This window comes from Gymnogyps californianus, chromosome 8, assembly GCF_018139145.2.
Source record: "Gymnogyps californianus isolate 813 chromosome 8, ASM1813914v2, whole genome shotgun sequence".
NCBI classification, from domain to species: Eukaryota; Metazoa; Chordata; class Aves; order Accipitriformes; family Cathartidae; genus Gymnogyps; species Gymnogyps californianus.
Genome location: NC_059478.1, coordinates 25,718,445 through 25,736,605, shown reverse-complemented (window position 1 = coordinate 25,736,605; position 18,161 = coordinate 25,718,445). Strand labels below are relative to the sequence as shown.

Genomic DNA, 18,161 nt, shown 5'->3' with positions numbered 1-18,161 from the left:
GCCAGCTGCAGGCTGTGTTGGCATATAGTGTATTGGCATATAGCCTTTGGTACCTTGCTCATGCCAGGAAGCACAGCTTTGGAAGGGCTCAAGACAGGACTTGGAATTTACTATCTGAAGTGTGCCTTCTGTACACTACTGGAAGAGAAGTGGGTGGAGATTAATTTAAGCATCTTGCTTTAATTTACTGCAACCTCAGTGCAGAGCCTCCCAGTAACTGTGACACCCACAAGTGAGATTGTTTCAGAATAAAGGTTACAGAAGTATCAAAATACTTGATAGAAGGTTTGAGATGATGTGGAGGTCATTCCTTTAACAAGCGTAAAGTTTTCTATCAGCAGTGCCTAATTTATGCTAACTGTGCAAGCATGATGTTTGCAAGGCTTGGACATCAGTCCAAAATGTCACATCTAGGAGTTGCACTAGACTGTCTATTTGCATGTTAGATACTGCTCCTTAATGAACTGCCCTGGTCACTGATACTAACAATGATATCACAATAGCAGGTTAGGAGACCTGAATGTTCTGCAAGATTTTTTCTAAATTGGTGGTTGGAGTTTTGCAAAGAGTTTCACCTTGGTTTTGATTGTGCTGAAATATAAAAAGATGTCTTCCAGCAACACAAGTTTTGCAAACTGTGGATGTGCTTTCCTTTTCCATTTCCTTTTCCAAAGGTACTGGGAACTTTTTTTGTGAAGTGGAACCTGGGTGTTGTACTTCTGTGATGGTTTTATTTTGTTGTGTACTCAGACCTAGTTCGTACTTCAAAATTATAATGCTGTGGTGTTCATTCATTTAGATACCCTTAAATCCAGAGAACAGTTCTGTGTGGGCTTTGCTCTGTTTAGGTCAATTTTCAACAGCGCTGTGAATCGTTCTCAAGGTTCATTAAATCAACTTCTTAAATTATGTGACTTCTGTCAATAGACATGGCTTAATTGCTATACAGTTTGTTCTGAAAAGCATATTTATTCAGAAGGTAATGAATCTTGTTTAAATATAGTCAACTGCATTGACTTTGTCCCTGTTTTATCTTCTACTTACTACTCAAACGTTTGGTAGCAGCCTCAGAAGGTCACATCTAAAGGAGTTCTGTACCTGTGCTGAGTTCAGCATGATGGGAAGACTGTTCTGTCTGCAGCAGATATTCCAGCATGTTCCTGTACACACTGAAAAATTATCCTTTAATATGAAAACGGGTCTTGATAGGTTAGCACTTTTGTTGTTTGCAGCGTGTGACGCTTACTAGCTTGTGGTATGGGGTAGGATGCTCAGAAAGTCCCCAGGTCAGTATTGTGTATGGCCATGTCCACTCTGGTTTTGCCTCATCTTGGCTGGTAGTTTGTAGGGGTTGTGAGGCTGCTTCCTGTTGTTCTGCCTCCAGAAATGTGATCATGGCTCACAGCTTAGGTGCAAAAAAGTTTCCCTCTTCCCAAACTCCCCTACACAACAATAGCATCTAGTTCCAGAAAGAAAAAATTATATGAAAATGAGGGGGTTTATTAAAGGGAATGACCCAGAGGATAAAAAGGTGGTGATTCTTTTACCATTCCCTGTGTATGTTTATTTTGAGCCTCTATCAAAACTGTCTTAAAAACTTTAAAAAAAAAAAAAATCAACATGCTTAGAGTAAAGAAAGGCATAACAAGTGCAATGAAAACAAAAACTGATCAAAGAATGGAACCGTATACAAACAAGGAAGACAAACTAATAAGTCAAATATAAAGGCATAATAAGGCACGCCTAAAGGGATCCTGAGAAACAGCTGGTGGCATCAAAACAGTAATAAAACTTTTCAGATGTTTCAGGAGCAGTAAACCTATCTGTTTGCTTCTGGTTAGGTAAGATGGTTCAAGGAAAAAGGCCATAGCAGAAAAACTCTGGTTTTTTGTTGTTGGTATTTTCTGTGGAGGAGTTAATGGAATACTGGATGTATTACTATCGTGAGTCTCTTGAGCAGGGAGTCTGGCTATATTAGAGCAAGTGAGGAATGGTGTGGGCGCATAGAGGAGATGAGGCACGTGGAATGGCCGAGCCTACCTGTGGCCTAGAGTCTCATTATTTTAGCACAAGGTTTTAAAATTGCCATGAAGTGTGGAATCCCTTTCATCAGCTGCATGCAGTTTCTCCACTCTTCCCTTTATTCTGATTCAGCTTGTTTGTATTGCCCTTTTGTAAACTAAATCTGGGAAGTGATCATTTAAAAGCAAAAATGCCCTTTTCAGGGACCTTTTTTTTTAAATTAGATTATTTCAGGTTTTGTTTTGATCAGAGATCAAATAGCTTTTGGCACTTGCACTATAGTTGCTCCGTTTCTCCTTCTGTTCTTCTCTCGTCATACTTTGTCATGTTTATGCCACTTGTATTGATGGGGTTTTGTTTGGTTTTTTTATAGTGACTACAGTTCCTGTCTCACCTCTTTGATGGAAGAGGACTATGACCCAGAAGTGAACTCTCCACTGTAGAACAAGAAGCTCTTGTGGAATAACTTGTGTCCCTTTAAAAGCAGCACCCAGTCTACAAAAAATAGAGTAGAAGAGATTATTTTTGGACCTGGCATTTTTTTGTTCATGTGACCTATGTTTCAGCATGTAAATGGTGAAAAACAGGGAGATAAACGTTTGTGCCTGCTTTTGAGCTTTACATCAAGTAGTGCTTAGCTCTGTGGAGCATTAACCGAGTTCCGTGAAGACCAGAGTGTATCCTAACATTCATTTTTTAAAATACTATACCTTTTTTTTAGCAGATGTATGTGATAAAAATGAAGTTTATATTTTAAGAGCACTTGGGCAGATGCTTCTTGTTTAGATCTCAGCATTTGGGGCAAACGTTTTTATGTAACGTCGTCCTTTTTCCATAGTGTTCAGGTTGATCTGCTGCAGATCATGAATTATCCAGCAGACTTGAGTGTATCTGTTCAGTATTAACCATGGTGTTGTTCTGAATGTTGTCATGCAGACTTGACAAACCTTTTTGTAATGTAAAGGCTGACTTCTGTACTACCACGACCAGAGGAAATTTAATGAGGTGAACGTGGTCGTGGCTTTTTTTTAAATATAAATTACCTTCTTAGGTATTTTTTTTGTAGTGAGAGTGCAAAGAGAGGTTAAAATGAGCAGCTGAGGGGGTGAAGGGCACAGTTGGCACGAAGTGCGGCCTCTCGTGCTCAGCTTTGAGACGCACTATTGCCTCAAGGCTGGCCTTACAGCTTACTGAAGAAGGAAGGAACCCGAAGGTCAGTGAAGCACAGAAACTGAGGACATTGGACTACAGAGGCCAAACTCAGGGTAAGTGATCATATATGCTTTTTTCTTTGCTTATATAGTGTTGACTTGTTTGTAGATAAATTGAAGTTGAAAAATAAAGCAAAATGGTAAACTGGAGAACCTTCCACAAAAAGGCAGAATTCAGTTATACAGAGCAATAATGGAATTTTAATTGTTTTGAGCAGTGGAAATTGCTATGACATGTTGAAAAGAACAATTCAGTTTCAGATTCCTCAGTGAGATACCTCAGCTGGTCTTCAGTTGAACTTCCATTAAGATCTTTCAACTAGCTTGTGTTCTGTTCCTAACCATTTGGTTTCTTAACTTTGAAAGCAGTTTCAGCATAGGATATTCCCTGGTGTATGGAGGTTGGTGGATCTGGATACAATTTTAAGTTGGGGGTGCAGGAGCTGGCATATGGTTGTCTTTCAGGTCTCTGATCTGCTCTCAATGTCTCTAACATCATCACTGGTTTGGTCATATTTGATTTACAGCCTCTGGAGTAAAACATGCAGTGATCACCCCTTTGTAGACTATGAGACAATGAGCAATGAAGGAATGTACCCCAAATTCTGTCATGTCTTGATTTTACACATTTGTGCATCTTATGGCTTTTGTATGCTGTTTGTTCTGTTTTCTTCCCAACTCCATACCCATCCTATCATGAATTTCATGGGTGTGTTAGTTGTAAACAGGAAGTAACTGGCAATGTTTAAGTTCTTACCTGTTTCAGTCAGAGGAACAAAGTCGTCAGGAAAAAAAATGCTCAAGTGTAGTATGAAAAACTACAGCACTTTTCCCCTCATTCATATAGGCCAAGCTTTGGGAAATAAATTGTATTATTATTTCAGTTTGGAAAAGATGACAGTCAGGGAATGTTCTTTTCATTTACAGATCCTGGCCATGAGGTTTGATGCCTCATTTTATTGAAGGGAGACACTGGACCTAAATGGCGCAGCATGACTTTGTTCCTGCCTGGCTTAACTTCTCAACGCCACAGTCAACCAAGGTAACATTAATACAGATCGCCTCCTTTTACAGCTATAACAATAATAAAAAGCAAAAAATTAGCCCAGGGTTTTGTTGAACTTAAAATGTTTAACTTCTTTTGTGTTTTTAAAGAAGGCTTTTGGAAACTTACAAAGGTGAAAATCATTTTTGTTGTCTTTGTTTCAACAAACGTATCCCTTTTATTTCAGAGGAGGAACAATCTTTGTGTTCAGACATGGAAGTAGTTCAGTGTCTTTGTGCTGAGACTTGAGTGAGATCCCAAGTAGAAAATCATGAAAGAAATGGCCCTAAATCTGGGGGGGTCAAGACTTGAGCTGCCACTTATTTACAATTCAGGATATAATTTGGGTTTGATTTATGAAAATAATCTGACCCTTGCTGAGTAGTAGATTGATAATAAGCCCTTGGTCTCTAACTCCAAACTCAGAAATACTCATTAGTTTTTTGCAACCTTAAAATGAGGGCAGTTTGCCTGTTGTCATCTTTCTAAAACTGGTTCCAGAAGAAGCTTAGGTTCACCCAGGAAGTCTGTTTTAGGACTTTAACAATTTGTGTTACTTGTGCATGGCAGTGGAGAAAATCATTTTAATAGCAAACCGGATCATGATGGACAACATTGATGAACAAGAAAGAATACGGCTTTCACCTTCATGCTTAAATATGAGGAGACAAAAGTAATTTCAGGATATTTGATCCATTTAAAACAAACCTCTGGTTTTTTATAAATGAGGGAAAGTGAAGAGTAAAAGATTCTTTAGAATCTTAGTGCTAGAAGCATTAATGTTTTCTACAGCATCATAGTTGTTTCAGTCCAAAAGTGCTTTAACTTACTTGAGTATCTCTGAATTTTAGTCAGAGTGATTGGACCCTCCATTGCTGTCTGCTCTTCGGGCATTAGAGGGAGTGAATGAATGAGCACCTGTGTATCACAGAATTTCTTAAATGAATTTTGCAGAAAGTATGTGTTTGCAAAGACCGCTGGTAATATTAGTGTTAGGTTCTCTCTGATTCTGTGTAAGATGCATGGATTTGTGTGCCATTCTGATCAGGTTCACGTGATTGTTGAAATCGTTGGCTAAGCGATGCAGATATGGATGCTGTATTGAAAACTAGTACAGGAATGTGGTGTTTGGGGGCTTTTTTTCAATTAACAAAATGTTACTGTTGGACTGACAGGCTCCTGGAGTGCTCTAATGAATGCTTCATTACATCACTTTTTACTTTCTGCAGTCCCCTGCAGCCACCTTTGAGAAGCATGGAGAGCATCTTCCACGGGGAGAGGGCCGCTTTGGGGTGAGCCGTAGGAGACACAACTCTTCTGATGGATTTTTCAATAATGGGCCCCTCCGAACTGCAGGAGGTGAGTAGGAAGGATCAGAATGCAGCCTGAGAGCAAACATTTTGGAATATTCTACAGAATGAAGAATTCTGCAGAACATAAACAACACTTTCCAAAACTATGCCTTTTCAAAACATCCTATAAGAAACTTGTGCTATTCTCTTCTCCCATGCCATGTGCTCAGGCCTTAAGGGGTTTCTGTGATAGCTGTATGTGCATTGTGTAGCTTGGTTTGCTTTCTGATATAATCACACAGTAGCTTAATAAGTTTGGCCTAGTAGTTGCTTAGTGAACACTGACTTAACAACAAGAAAAACAGCCTGATATTTCCAGTATTCTGCACGCTGTGTTGACTTTTTTTATTTGCATACTTATCTCCTTTTGTTTAGACTGCTGGCATCAGCCGTCCCTTCTCCGCCATGATTCTGTAGATTCTGGTGTTTCTAAAGGAGCTCATGTTGGGCTTTCTGGCAGTCAGCCTGGCTGGCATGGTCCCTCACGGGGCCATGATGGTGTGAACCAGCGTGGTGGAGGAGGAACTGGAGTTCATCGCCACTGGAATGGCAACTTCCATTCTCGGAAAAGTTCCGCCTTTCAAGAAAAGCTGCCTGTTGAATCCAGGGAAGAGAAGAAGGAAGATAAAGAGCAGTTGCAATTTGAGGAAGAAGACTTTGTAAGTGTGTAGCTTCTCACTAGAAGTGGCAGCTGTGAGAAGTGGCTTTGCAGATCTCATTTTAATTAGCATTGATAGGTGGCAAGGATCTAGAGTTGCATTCCATTCCATGTTTGAGATCACAACAGATTTAACAAAACTATTCCAGTGCTGACAGGATGCTAATTGGTACCCAGAGTCCTCAGGATTTGACGACCTGTTCAGTTATGGGTTTTGGCACATTACTATATTTTGCCAGATGGTTATTGTGAACTGAAGACAGCATTGTAACACACAAACCAGATCTTCAGTGAAACCCATAAGGTGACACTTTGGTCTGCCACAGGAAGGGTAGTTGTATTGACTTTGTGGCTTTGCTTACAAAGCCTTTTTTTGCTCCTAAGTACATCTATTCAGTTTATCTTCAGTCTACCTGCTGTTCCTGTCTCCTGCATTCTGGTACATGTTGGTGTTTGTGATAACCTTCCCAAGCTTGTTCGTGACGTGCTCAGACCTTTGCAACCATCTGTCTTGAATCTTCTGGAATAGTATTTTGTTATCAGAGATGTGTTCCTATTTCTCTGTTAATCTAGGGATCAGGGTTTCTTGCACCATTTCTTCTGTCAGTATCTCCCATTCATCAACTTCTTATCCAGCATTCTGATTCACATGGTATTATCAGTAATGATAGTCTCTTACATCCTGGCTCTATTTTTACTGGAATATCTTTAGTTTTCCAAACTTTACCAAATAATACTTGGTTTTAAGGCTTTCATCCTTACCATGTGCATTCCTTAATGCTAATGCTTTGAGGTATATGCACCTTTTCTGCTTTCTCTTTCCAATTTAACTTTTTTCTCCTGTCCCCTGATGAGGATTTTATTGTTATCAGACCATGTATTTTGGGTTTTGCATCTTGTTGCTTGCTCTCCAGGCTCTTCTTCACCAGTGTAATGAGGTCAATGTTGTCTGTGAGGTTCTGGTGACTCATTCCCTTCACCTAATGCAATTCCTGTGTCTTCATCTTCAATGCTAAAGCCATTGGTGCCTCCAGTAATGAGAGTTTCTGGTGATAGTGTGCACACTTGTGCATATCATCATCTCGAGCTTTTTGCTCTCTTATTCAGCTGTTTCTCTCTGGAAAGCTGTTTACAGCTGGAATTGTCATGGCAGTTTGGCACTGCTTCTATTCAGGAAGTTAGGAGTTGGAGTGAAATATATGAGTGCCCACAGCGGCTTCAGGCCAAAATCTGGAGTCTACACTTAAATTGCCACAGGAGCCAGTTTGATTTAAGCTGCTGTTTTTTTCAGTGAGTGCCTGGGGAGTGATTGCATGCTCTTGTTCAGCTGCTTCTGCTGGGAGTGGTAGTCTTTCATCACAGGGTGTTTGACACCTGGAGAGCAGCGTAACAATTGCGACTGTGTACTGTTGTAGTCTGTCTTGGTCTAAATCTTTCTTCCACATACTTCTTCTTTCTCTTCTTCAGTGCCTTGGTAAGTGCCTTTCCCCAAATACATGGCTGTAATTACTTCCCCAAATTTTTTTTTAAGATGATAATACCACACACTGTCTAGTAGCAAGCTTTGCTAAATAACTCCTGTATTGTCTTTGCCATAGTGGTGAAACTCGTGTACTGTGGTTAAGTATGTAGCTGTTAGGCCTGTGTGGCTGATGATGGCAACACTTTTCCTGAAAGGTCTGCAAAACAGGCTGTTAGTCTGAGTTCTCCTGTGGTGTGAGCACCCCTGCTATAAAACTGACGTGTAACTAAAAAATGAAGCACTGAAACAGAGGAATTTCTAGGGTCTGAGGCAGGAATTTATGCTATGGTGTGACATTTTTTCCGAACTCTTATAGAACAGGAATGCCTACTATTTCAGAAGCTCATTATTAGAGACTTATGCTGTCGCCATAGTAACTAACATATGAAGAATTCATTAAAAAGAGGAAAAAGATGGCTTTATTTTGAACTGAAGTTATTTGGGATGGGGGAAGAGGACTAGCTAATCGGGAACACTTGTCATTGCTTAGATTTTCTGTACTCCGCTTTGAGCTTGCAGATGTCCTTAGTTGTTCCACTAAGTTGAATTCTGATATTGAATCAAAGGTAAGTCTGCAGAGAGCACTGAGTCTGCATGCAGTATTGTCCTGAAAAGTGGACTCTCAAGCTTAACATAAATTTACATGTAACTTCTTTGTCTGTAAATGTGTATATATTCATTATTCCTTTACGTTAGGAGCCTAGTATTGCTTTTGTTTGGGTTTTTTGTGGGGGTTTTTTAATTGGTTAATGCATAATTATTGTATAAAAATATTTGGGAAATGAGACTAGATACTTCAGATACTGATGATGTGGATTCTGTTTTATATTTTGAGCTGCTGATTAAATACCTAAATCTTTTATGTGTGTATTGGTTGGTGGAATCTACTTAATCATATAGTAGAAGACTAAAGGGCCTATCCTGAACCAACTGATAGTTCTATTGGAAATACAGCAGAAGCCAAGGAGAATACACACTTGATTTTTAGATGTCTTGTGACAAAGAACTCTCTTCTAATTCAGGTGCTGTTCAGAGAAATCTACATGTACTCTGGGTTCCTAGAAGCATAATGTTATGTTAATACTGAATGGTTTTTTGTTATATGCGACATAATGATATACTCATTTGCATTGTCTTTTTACAGCCATCTCTGAATCCAGAAGCTGGAAGACACAACAACCAGAACAAACCTTTAGGGACACCTTCTGGAGTATGGGGTAGGTAAAGGTAGTTATATCACTGTACAGAATGCTGATGCTGCAGCAGAAAGTTGTAACCAATGTTTAAATGCTAGTTTTTTCACTCAAAAAGATTTTAAAGACTTAAATGAAGCACCCAGTTTGCAGCTTTCTCTCCTTTGTTGTTTTGCTCCCACAATCTTCACTAATCTCTTGGCCTTTTTGCCTACTTGAAACTGTGCTTGTCTTGTCATAAAAAAACTGCTGGTGGCAGTAATGTCACTGTTCTGCGTTTGCTTCGTGTCCTACTGCAGTTACAATTTCACGCAGACATCACTTGAAGGGCAGAGCAGATTTGAGTGAACTAGACATTACTGCCTGGCTTGTGATCTTCATATTAGAAATACAGCAAAACTGTCATAATTTTGTGGTTTGGATTTATTTGATTTTTTTTTTTTCAACTCAGAACAGGCTTTCTTTTGAGTCTGATGTGGTATGTGAATATATGCCTTTAAAAAAAAAAAAAAGAGTGAAACAAAGTACCAGTTCTAACAACTAAATACAGGTTTGTTAATCTCTAGTTAAAATCTAGCTAGAGTAGTTGGGTTAGATACTGTAAATAGTACAAACACAAAAAAATTCAAAAACACTTCTTGCTATAGTACTGCATTGTATTCTTTTTGCATGTTTGTCAGGTAGCTATTGTTCTGCTCAAAAAATAATGCCAGTTAGGATTTACGAGTCTTTTAGCTGTTTATAGTATTACTGTTGTTAACTTGTTCTGCTCCTGCAAATGTGTTGATTTGGCCTAAGAAATATTAATTGTGCTTGTTTGTAAAAAGCACTGTGTCTTTTGAGGTATAAGTTATGCAAAGTATTTTTGCTGTGTTAGTGAACTAACAAAGCTGATCCATGGTTGCTCAAAAAAATGTTAATATCTCTTCTCATTCCTGTCGTATGATGGAAGGCTGTTAGCTGATGCCACTGTAGGTTTTGCCCTTCAGTGTCAAGGGAGCTGTTGCGGTTAAATGGAAAAAGATTGGTCTTTGACATCCTTATCCAGTAACTTTGCTCAAAGCTGAAACAAAAGAACAGCTGGTAACAGTCTCAGAATCAGATGTGTAGCATCTAAGATTGAGAGGGGAGAAACGAGCAGTATGCTGAAGCTATTATGAAACTGAACATTTGTATTTCAGAATCTTTCTCGTTTTATTTTTACAGAAAACCCCCCTAGTGCCAAGCAACCTACCAAGATGCTGGTCATCAAAAAGGTTTCAAAAGAGGATCCTGCTGCCGCCTTCTCAGCTGCATTTACATCACCTGTTTCTCACCTGGCAAATGGCAACAAAGCCACCACCATTGTCCCAAGTGTCTACAAAAATCTCGTTCCTAAGCCTGCAGCTCCTCCTTCCAAGGTACAGGGGTTTCCAGCGAAGTTAGTGAACTGCAGATCAAGGGAGGAGAACTCTCTCCCTTGACAAGGGAATCAACCCCCTAGCAAATAGTAGGAGTTGGAATCCAGTAGTTTCAGGGATAGTGGCCTTTACAGTAGAGGTCCGTTTACTACTAAAATTGTTGTTCCCTGTAAAAATGCCGTTTGGTCTAGTCCGTACAGAGAACTAACCTCTCTTCTCACTATACTAAAGTCTGTTTGAATGGGTGTCTTCTCATGCATTAGACAAACCCTTATCTTAATTAGACAAAACAAGCAATGCTAGAGCAGTGGAATGTGTGCTGTGATGTGCTTGAATTGTTCACGTGACTACCTTGAAAAATCTTTATTGAGTTACAATACTTTGATGTGTTTAAAACACAATTGAGGCTAAGATCAGATTAGATTGTAACATCCTGCAATTTAGGTCTAATTTAGTTGAGCCTTAAAGACAACCTGGAAGAGTAATGGGCTTTGTGCTATAGTTCTTTTACTGAAAGAAATATAGGAGTGTTGAAAAAAACAAGTAGTGTTTTTGTTTCTTGGTACTAGGCTTTATCTTGCCCATTTTTCCAGAGAATCTACATGTATAGATGCCCTAGAAACTTTGTAGGATTGATAGTGAAAGTATTTAAGAAGCTAAAGAAAATTGTGAGCTAGGTTGTTCTTTAAAAAGGTGCCCAAATATTTCTATAGTTCTAGAACTTATTAATTACTAATGCTGACTGCGACATTCCAACAAAATCTTCCCTATGATTAGAGTAGATTAGTCTTACACACTTCAAAGATAAAAGCAAAACAGGAAAGATTAACAACTTTTTTTGTAAGAAAGCAAGTTTAGAGCTTCTTTCCCTTTCGTAAGTTTCTCTTAATTCAGGCTAAATTCTGCCAGCTACAGGAAAAATCCTAATCATTAAAATGAATATCAAATAATCTTGTATAAACCCTTAATTTGATGACTGATCCCCTTCTCGGTGAGATGGGATAAACTGGCCCATTATAAAGGTTATTAATAAAAGAGTTTTTCATTCCACATAGAGTTTTCAGTCTATGTACATACTTATTTCGAATAGTTAAACAAGATGCATCTCCTGATGGATAGGGAGCCTCCTGTGGCTTTAATTTTTGCTTGTACAGCTTGATTGATATATGTGTATATATAGTCTTACCTGGTTTTAGTCTGGATGTTTTGAGTGGTCTTTGAAACAGAAAGCAAGAGATACAGTTTCTGTCCAGACTGTTAGATTGTCTTTTTGATTGCTTGAAAGTAAACAGAGTTTTAGCAAACAGGAATGCATACAGCTTTTCTGTCTTAGCTGCTGTTGCGTGCAAAGATAACTTGCGAGGCCTGAAAGTTAGTTCTATACCAACTGGAGAGACTGAGAGATTGAAATGCACTTCTGAAAGCTATGTAAATGCCTGTTGTTACTGCTAGGCATGGTATACCTGTTGCTTGAAATTGTAGAATTTGGATGTAAAAATCTGTTTAGCTATTATTTCTTGCTGTGCAGTCGCCATTGCATTTGTTTTGGCTACTTCTAAAGCCCATGGTCAGAGGTTTTTCATTAATTCCGTCTAGAAGAGCTGCTCTTGAGGCTTTTCCTAACTGTGTTCTAAAATTAGACTCTAAGTTTTGATTCTTCAGATGAAACAAAAAAATACGTTAATCAGTGTTCACAGTTGGAATAAACCCTTTAATTTTTATAAATAAATATGATCTGTTTTTCTGAGACAGCCTTGTGACTGTGGTATGGAAGTTCAGCTTACATCAAAAATAATGGTAGGGCTTTTTTTGTTAGCTTGTTTTACATGTTGCATAGCTCATTTGCATTCCAGATTGTGTATCTATATTTAAATCAGAGATTATGGCAATATGTAGTGGTAGCTGGCTAAGTTCCTTTTAATGAAGTATTTACTGTGCTGAACCAGTTGATAGGCCTGGATTAGACCTGGATTCATACCTGAAGTATTACAGTATTGATAACATATGAAATGCTATTTGGCTAGTGGAGAAGGTATTGACTTCTGATTTAGTGACTTTATTGACTTTGTGATTTAGATATTAATTTTTAAGTGTGTATGCACTGACGTGGTGCTGTGATTGTTGCGGGAGTATGATGCTCCTCAGTGGTGGGGATTGCAACAGGGAAGAATTGTCTGCTGGTGTCATCAACAGCGCTTTTGTTAATGAATGGTGACCATTAGCAAAGCTAAAAGGTAGGATATCAGCATATCCTTAGCCAGAAAAACTGCATGCATGATGCCTTTTTTAAAGGTACAGACATAAAGCAGCTGTGGTAGAATACATTATTCTGAAAACCTCTACAAAGTTGTACAGAAATTGCGGTGCATAAAGTAGTAGAGGGGTCAAAATATTCCTTTTGACAAAGTCAGCAGTATTGGAAAGCTGTCACAGGCAAACTGAATGAAAAATGCTTTTGTTAAGTTGTACCAAAACTGAGCGCAGTTCACTGGTGGCAGTGAAACAAGTGCATTCTTTCTTGGCTAATTGAGATGGCTAATTGTTCACAGTCAAGCAATCCATGAAGGTCATAATCTGCAAACGGTTCCTTTTGATATTCATCTCTAGTTGTGCTTGAATCTAGTGGCCTCCCTAAGAAAGCACTAGGGGTCTGTCTTTGAATTTGTCTAAGCTGCCCCTTTGTGGAAGCTGGGAGAACCACAATCAGCAGCTAAGAGCTGGGTATCTAAACAGTGCAACCACCGGATCTGCGGGGAGGAGCTTTTTGTCATAGTAATTCTACACCCTAATTCTAGTACCAGGCAATATTGCGTGGATCGGGATATTTTCTGGGTTTGAAGGGAATGTTTGGAATGTGTGCTGTGAATGCTGAATAATCCATTCAATAACGTGGACTGCTCTTGTTTTTAAGTTGGAGTGGAAGAGTAATGCTGATGGCCTCCCCTACCGATTTATTTATTTAAAAATGAATAAAATAACCCAATGGAGAGTGAGAACACACTGAAATAATGGCTTCTGCTCTCATTGCTTGCAGAATGCATGATCTGTTGCATCTCAGATTTAGCTGAATCCCACTTGTGAATGAGTTTTGATAATGACTTGAAGTTGGCTTCAGAAGTCTAATGGGTCAAAGGAACCAGTATGTTTTAATGCTCTGACAGGTGTATTTCTCAGGCTACTTGATACAAGTTTCTTGTTAGGATCCTTTTTGTAAAGACTGTCACTTCACAATGTTTGTCCTTGGTTGATAAGAGAAGCTCAAGAATAACATTCCAAGTAACAAAAACTTATCTTGAAGTCTTTGCTTTTCAGCCAAATCGCCAGTGTATTTGAAGGGACACAGCAGAGAGTATCCAGAGCAAAACAGCAAGTGCTCATGCACTTTAATGAGCTGGCTGCTTTTTCTTCTTTTTTCTTTTTCTTTTTTTCTTTTTTTTTTGGCTTTTTGTGGTGGTGTTGCTAAATCACTGCAATGATGGACACTTTCAGAGCCCTAGGAAATAAATAATTTGCATTCTCAGCCTGGACAGAAATATTCCTTGATGTGCTTCTTCCTCGCACAGGGGCAGTTCTGTCAAGCGATGGCAAACCCTTTCTTTGTGGCATACAATGTTCCCGTATGAAATGTGACTTTAATTGGGATTTTTTTACTTCCCATCTGTGGGTAGCTGTAAGATGCATTGCATTACTCGATGGTGATTCCAATTAATGAAGAGCAATGCTGGATGTTCTCTTTGAGCTCTAACGGTGTTTTACTGGAGGGTGGTGCCCATGAAGCAGAATTGTGTGTGATTTGGGGAAAACAGAAGAAGATGGGGGAAAAAATAATGGGTGTCGAGGTAAACTTGTTGAGACTGTTCTTGGAGAGGGAAGAAAAAAAATCTGTACAACAGCCAACATAATGTTTGTTTATTTGTTTTAGTACTTGCAAACAACCCCGTCTTGTGCCTTATCATTTACTGTCCAGTATTTTGTGTTCTCTTCAATCTAGCCAAGTCCATGGAAAGCCAACAGAAGTGAACATAAACCAGGCTCACTTTCCTCCAGCCGTGACTCTGCCTTTACCAGTCCAGTGTCTGTAACCAAACCAGCGGTACTGGCAAGTGGCTCAGTCCTCACCTCTCCCAAAGAGGTAAGGGGCTGGGTTTAGGGATAGGGTGGGAACTTTTATCACTATCACCTACTATAGCTTAAACATGATAAGGTCCTCTCTGTACATGGTACCTGCCTTTGCACCCTTGAGAATGACTCACTTGTACATTCTTAGCATGTTCTGTCACATCTCTGATACGCTAAAAGAAATAAAAATCTGGTTTACCTGGATGTAAAGCCATTGGTGTTTGTCCGAATGTATTAGAATTTCCCTCCAATCTAAAAAAAAAAAAAGTACTAATGCTTTAAATAGTGTTGCATAACTAGACATGCGTAGACTTGATGTTATCGGAGTGCAGATACCAAGAACTGATGTGAATAGATAGGTAAACTGATTCCCATGATGTTCTTCAGTATGGCAAGTAGGGTGTTTTACCTCATTTCCTTTCTCTAGGAGGACAACAGCACAAGCAATGAGCTCTGAGGGGGTTGAGGGAGTTTAACATATGTACGTGTGTCTTCAGCTACAGTGTCTGTTTTTAATTTTGATGTTGGAAGGAGGTGATCTGCTGAGGTGGAAACGGACTTACCTCTGGTTTTGGTCTGAAGTATGGAGAGAACCTTGGAATTATAAATCTGTTAATATTTCAGCAGTAACTGTGACATAACACGTTTTGGCCAGCATTCCTATGCTTCATTTCATAGCTTGTATACAAAATGCTGGTTTAGACCTTGAAATTCCACTAAGCTTAATAGGAAAGTGACACTGAGTAACTTTTCTCCTCTGCTCCTGGGAATCAAAATTCAACAGGTTTGTGATCGTATGTAAAAAGAACAAAAATAAGAGACTGCGATAAATGACGTATTCACAAAATTTGAAATGAGTGTGTTTTCATTTCAGGTGTAACAGTGGGGTTTTTTCTAGTTGTGCATTTGTCTTGTTCCTTTACAGATCTTACTTCTAAAATGAGACCCTGTCATCTTTATGATTCTCTGCTTTGCAGGCTTTACTTTGCAACACCCTATACTCTTCCGCTTTAGCCACTGCTGAGTGTAAAGGCAGTCATTAAAAGCAATAGTTAACAAGCGTGCACCTGTCACTTTGACAAGTAGATCTTACACTGTGTTCCTTTCCCATACCTTGCTTTTGTCTGCCCTTAGACAGAGTCCTTTGTGCTACTGACAGCCTTCCTTTTTGTGTAATGCACAGCACAGTATGGACACCTTTGCAGCATAAGTATGTAAACTTAAATAGGCTTTCATCTCCAGGTAGATACTGAGAAGGGCATTCACTTTATATCATACAGTAGTAACGCAAGTCATCTCCTTCGCCCACCCACCCCCCCAAGAAGGTCTTGCATGAAACTTTAGTCACCAAAGGTGTCAGGTACTAATCTGACAGCAGGAGTAGGCAGCTGGGTTTTCCGCAGAACAAGCAGTACTTCCTTGAATTCTTCTTGTATTACCAGCGTTAATCAACTAAACAAAAAGGGCTTCAAAATTCCTCCCAACTAAAATTGAACACTTGTAATACATTTTTCTTTGAATCTGTTAGAGACTTTTGCAGTATGAAAACACAGGACCATGGCCAGTAAATACTACTGTAATCCTAGCTCCACAGGCCTACTACAAGTAATCTCTGCCTTTTTATTTCTGAAATGGGGATAATGCCCCTCCTGCAGAAGTGTTGAAAACAGCACCTTTATTCCTAAGAGACCACGGTGTGTTAAAACTAAAAGGGTGCCAACTAGCACTGGCACTGTGTCCCCACAAGCCAGTCTAAGATAACCGAATTAAGATACAGTCTGAATTCTTAAAATGATTCAGGATGACTTCTCTGTAAGAGTAGCCATCCCTGTTACATAGACTGACATCTGAACAAATCTGAGATGATGCATAGTGCTCTTATATTAAAAAAAAAAAAAAAACAAAAACCAACAAAAACCTGAGAGATGCCTTGACGTTTCAGTCAAAGGGCTAAACTTACCTTTAGAAAAGATGCCAAAAATGACTATTTATACCCCTTTAATACTAAAAGAGAATGTGATGTAAAAACCCTTCTACAGAAAGTTATGCATGAAACCAGAATTGGGGTGAAATTAAATTCCCTTTCAGGAATCCGTTGTTTCTAAACTTTAGCTATAACTGTCTTCCCCTAATGTGTAGAAATTAAGTTTTTTTTAGTACCTCAGCAGTTCTACTAAACATCAAAACAGACACTAGCAAAGAGCTCAAGTAGAGTATTCCAAATTACCAGAAGACATCTAATTTTTAGTCTCCTTTGTTGATTGTTACCTTCTGTCACTGCAGTCAAACTAGTTACCATGTTGAGAGCTTAATTTCAGTACTATGCTAGCTTTTTATCCTAATTTAACAGACATAACAAGTGACTGTGAATAACTGCTGATTTGTTCCTTACTATGTTGAATTAGGCAAAATCTGAAAAGGCCAGCTGAGAAACGTTTACTTAAGGCATTACTTTCAGCATGCACTTCCATGAAAGGCATTATTTCACACCAGTGTTTCAGGTGCAACAGGCATTGGAAATAAAGGCAGCAGTTGCTGCCTTGTTTTTGTTTTGCTAAATATTTTAGTTCCCTGGATCTTTGCTGAGTGCACTGTGAGTATGATAAAAATACTTTGCAAAGGAGATTCATTCTGAAGAGCCTGAATTTGCAACCTTCCCACCCTAGCTTAAAAAAAAGTGGGAGGGGGGAGAAAAACACTACAGGCTTTAGGAAATTTTACTCTGTTTTAATATTGAGAAAAGATCAAAACAAGTAAGTGAAGGAAAAGAACAATTTTGCATGCAAGATTCTAGCGTCAGGTATCCATATTAATGACTAAATTCCTCGTTGCCTTAGAGTAGCCAGATATGAACTCCATATACGAGCAGAAGGCTGAGATATCAGGAACTTTCATATAACATGTCCTTAGATTTATTTTGTGTGTCCAGTCAAAATGATGGAACAGATTCAATTGAAAGCTCATCTTGGTTAGCAATGTTTTTATTGCAGTGTCATGGCTGGGATACTGCTAATGTGCAAACTGTTGTGCTTTATGCCTGGGTCACAGATTTGAGATAATTAAGAAAGCTTAAACACTGTGGAAGAGCATGGGAGGTTACCTTGGGTTCATGAAGTGAGCTGAGCAGATTTCCCACAGGCTCCAGGGTTGTCTCTGTGTGGCTACACACTGACCCATCTGGGCTATGAGCATACGTAGGAAGGAATAGGCAGCGTGCTCTTCAGAGGAGGGTACCGAGGCTGTGGCTACCTATTTCACATCCAGTTGTGGTTAGTTAAGGATGTGACCACTCCCTGAAAGGAGATTACCACCCCGTAGCTTAATTTCAGGGTAGTCTGTCAGGATGGCTTAAGATGCAAATCTGAACTGAGCCTAATCTCCTTAATTTTTGAATTTTTGTAGGGTAAGAGTCCTGCATGAAGTTCTCTGCCTTAATATTCTGTTGTAGGCTCCAGCATTGCTTGAGAGAGTTACATTGCCAAGGAACAAAATAAATGTATTTATGGCCATGTGAATTGATTCCTAGGGGGACAAAAAAATAAGAGTCGATAATGATAGGTGGGAGAACAATGTGCTGGTAAGGGAAGAAGTGGATGTGCAACACCAGTCAGTATGTTGATGGGAATTTGACATTAGATT

The 18,161-nt window shown here is 39.1% G+C and overlaps 1 protein-coding gene across 1 annotated transcript in view; it reads left to right on the top strand.

Annotated features, from left to right (window-relative positions):
• The window catches only part of GPBP1L1 (GC-rich promoter binding protein 1 like 1), a 34,717-nt gene that overhangs the window by 13,182 nt on the left and 3,374 nt on the right, over window positions 1-18,161 (top strand). Inside the window, exons 2-8 of the mRNA XM_050900830.1 lie at window positions 2,396-3,287; window positions 4,161-4,275; window positions 5,508-5,637; window positions 6,006-6,289; window positions 8,955-9,027; window positions 10,210-10,403; window positions 14,395-14,535. Coding sequence (XP_050756787.1) covers window positions 4,216-4,275; window positions 5,508-5,637; window positions 6,006-6,289; window positions 8,955-9,027; window positions 10,210-10,403; window positions 14,395-14,535 — 882 coding nt within the window. The 5' untranslated portion in view covers window positions 2,396-3,287; window positions 4,161-4,215. The remainder of the gene's footprint in view (window positions 1-2,395; window positions 3,288-4,160; window positions 4,276-5,507; window positions 5,638-6,005; window positions 6,290-8,954; window positions 9,028-10,209; window positions 10,404-14,394; window positions 14,536-18,161) is intronic.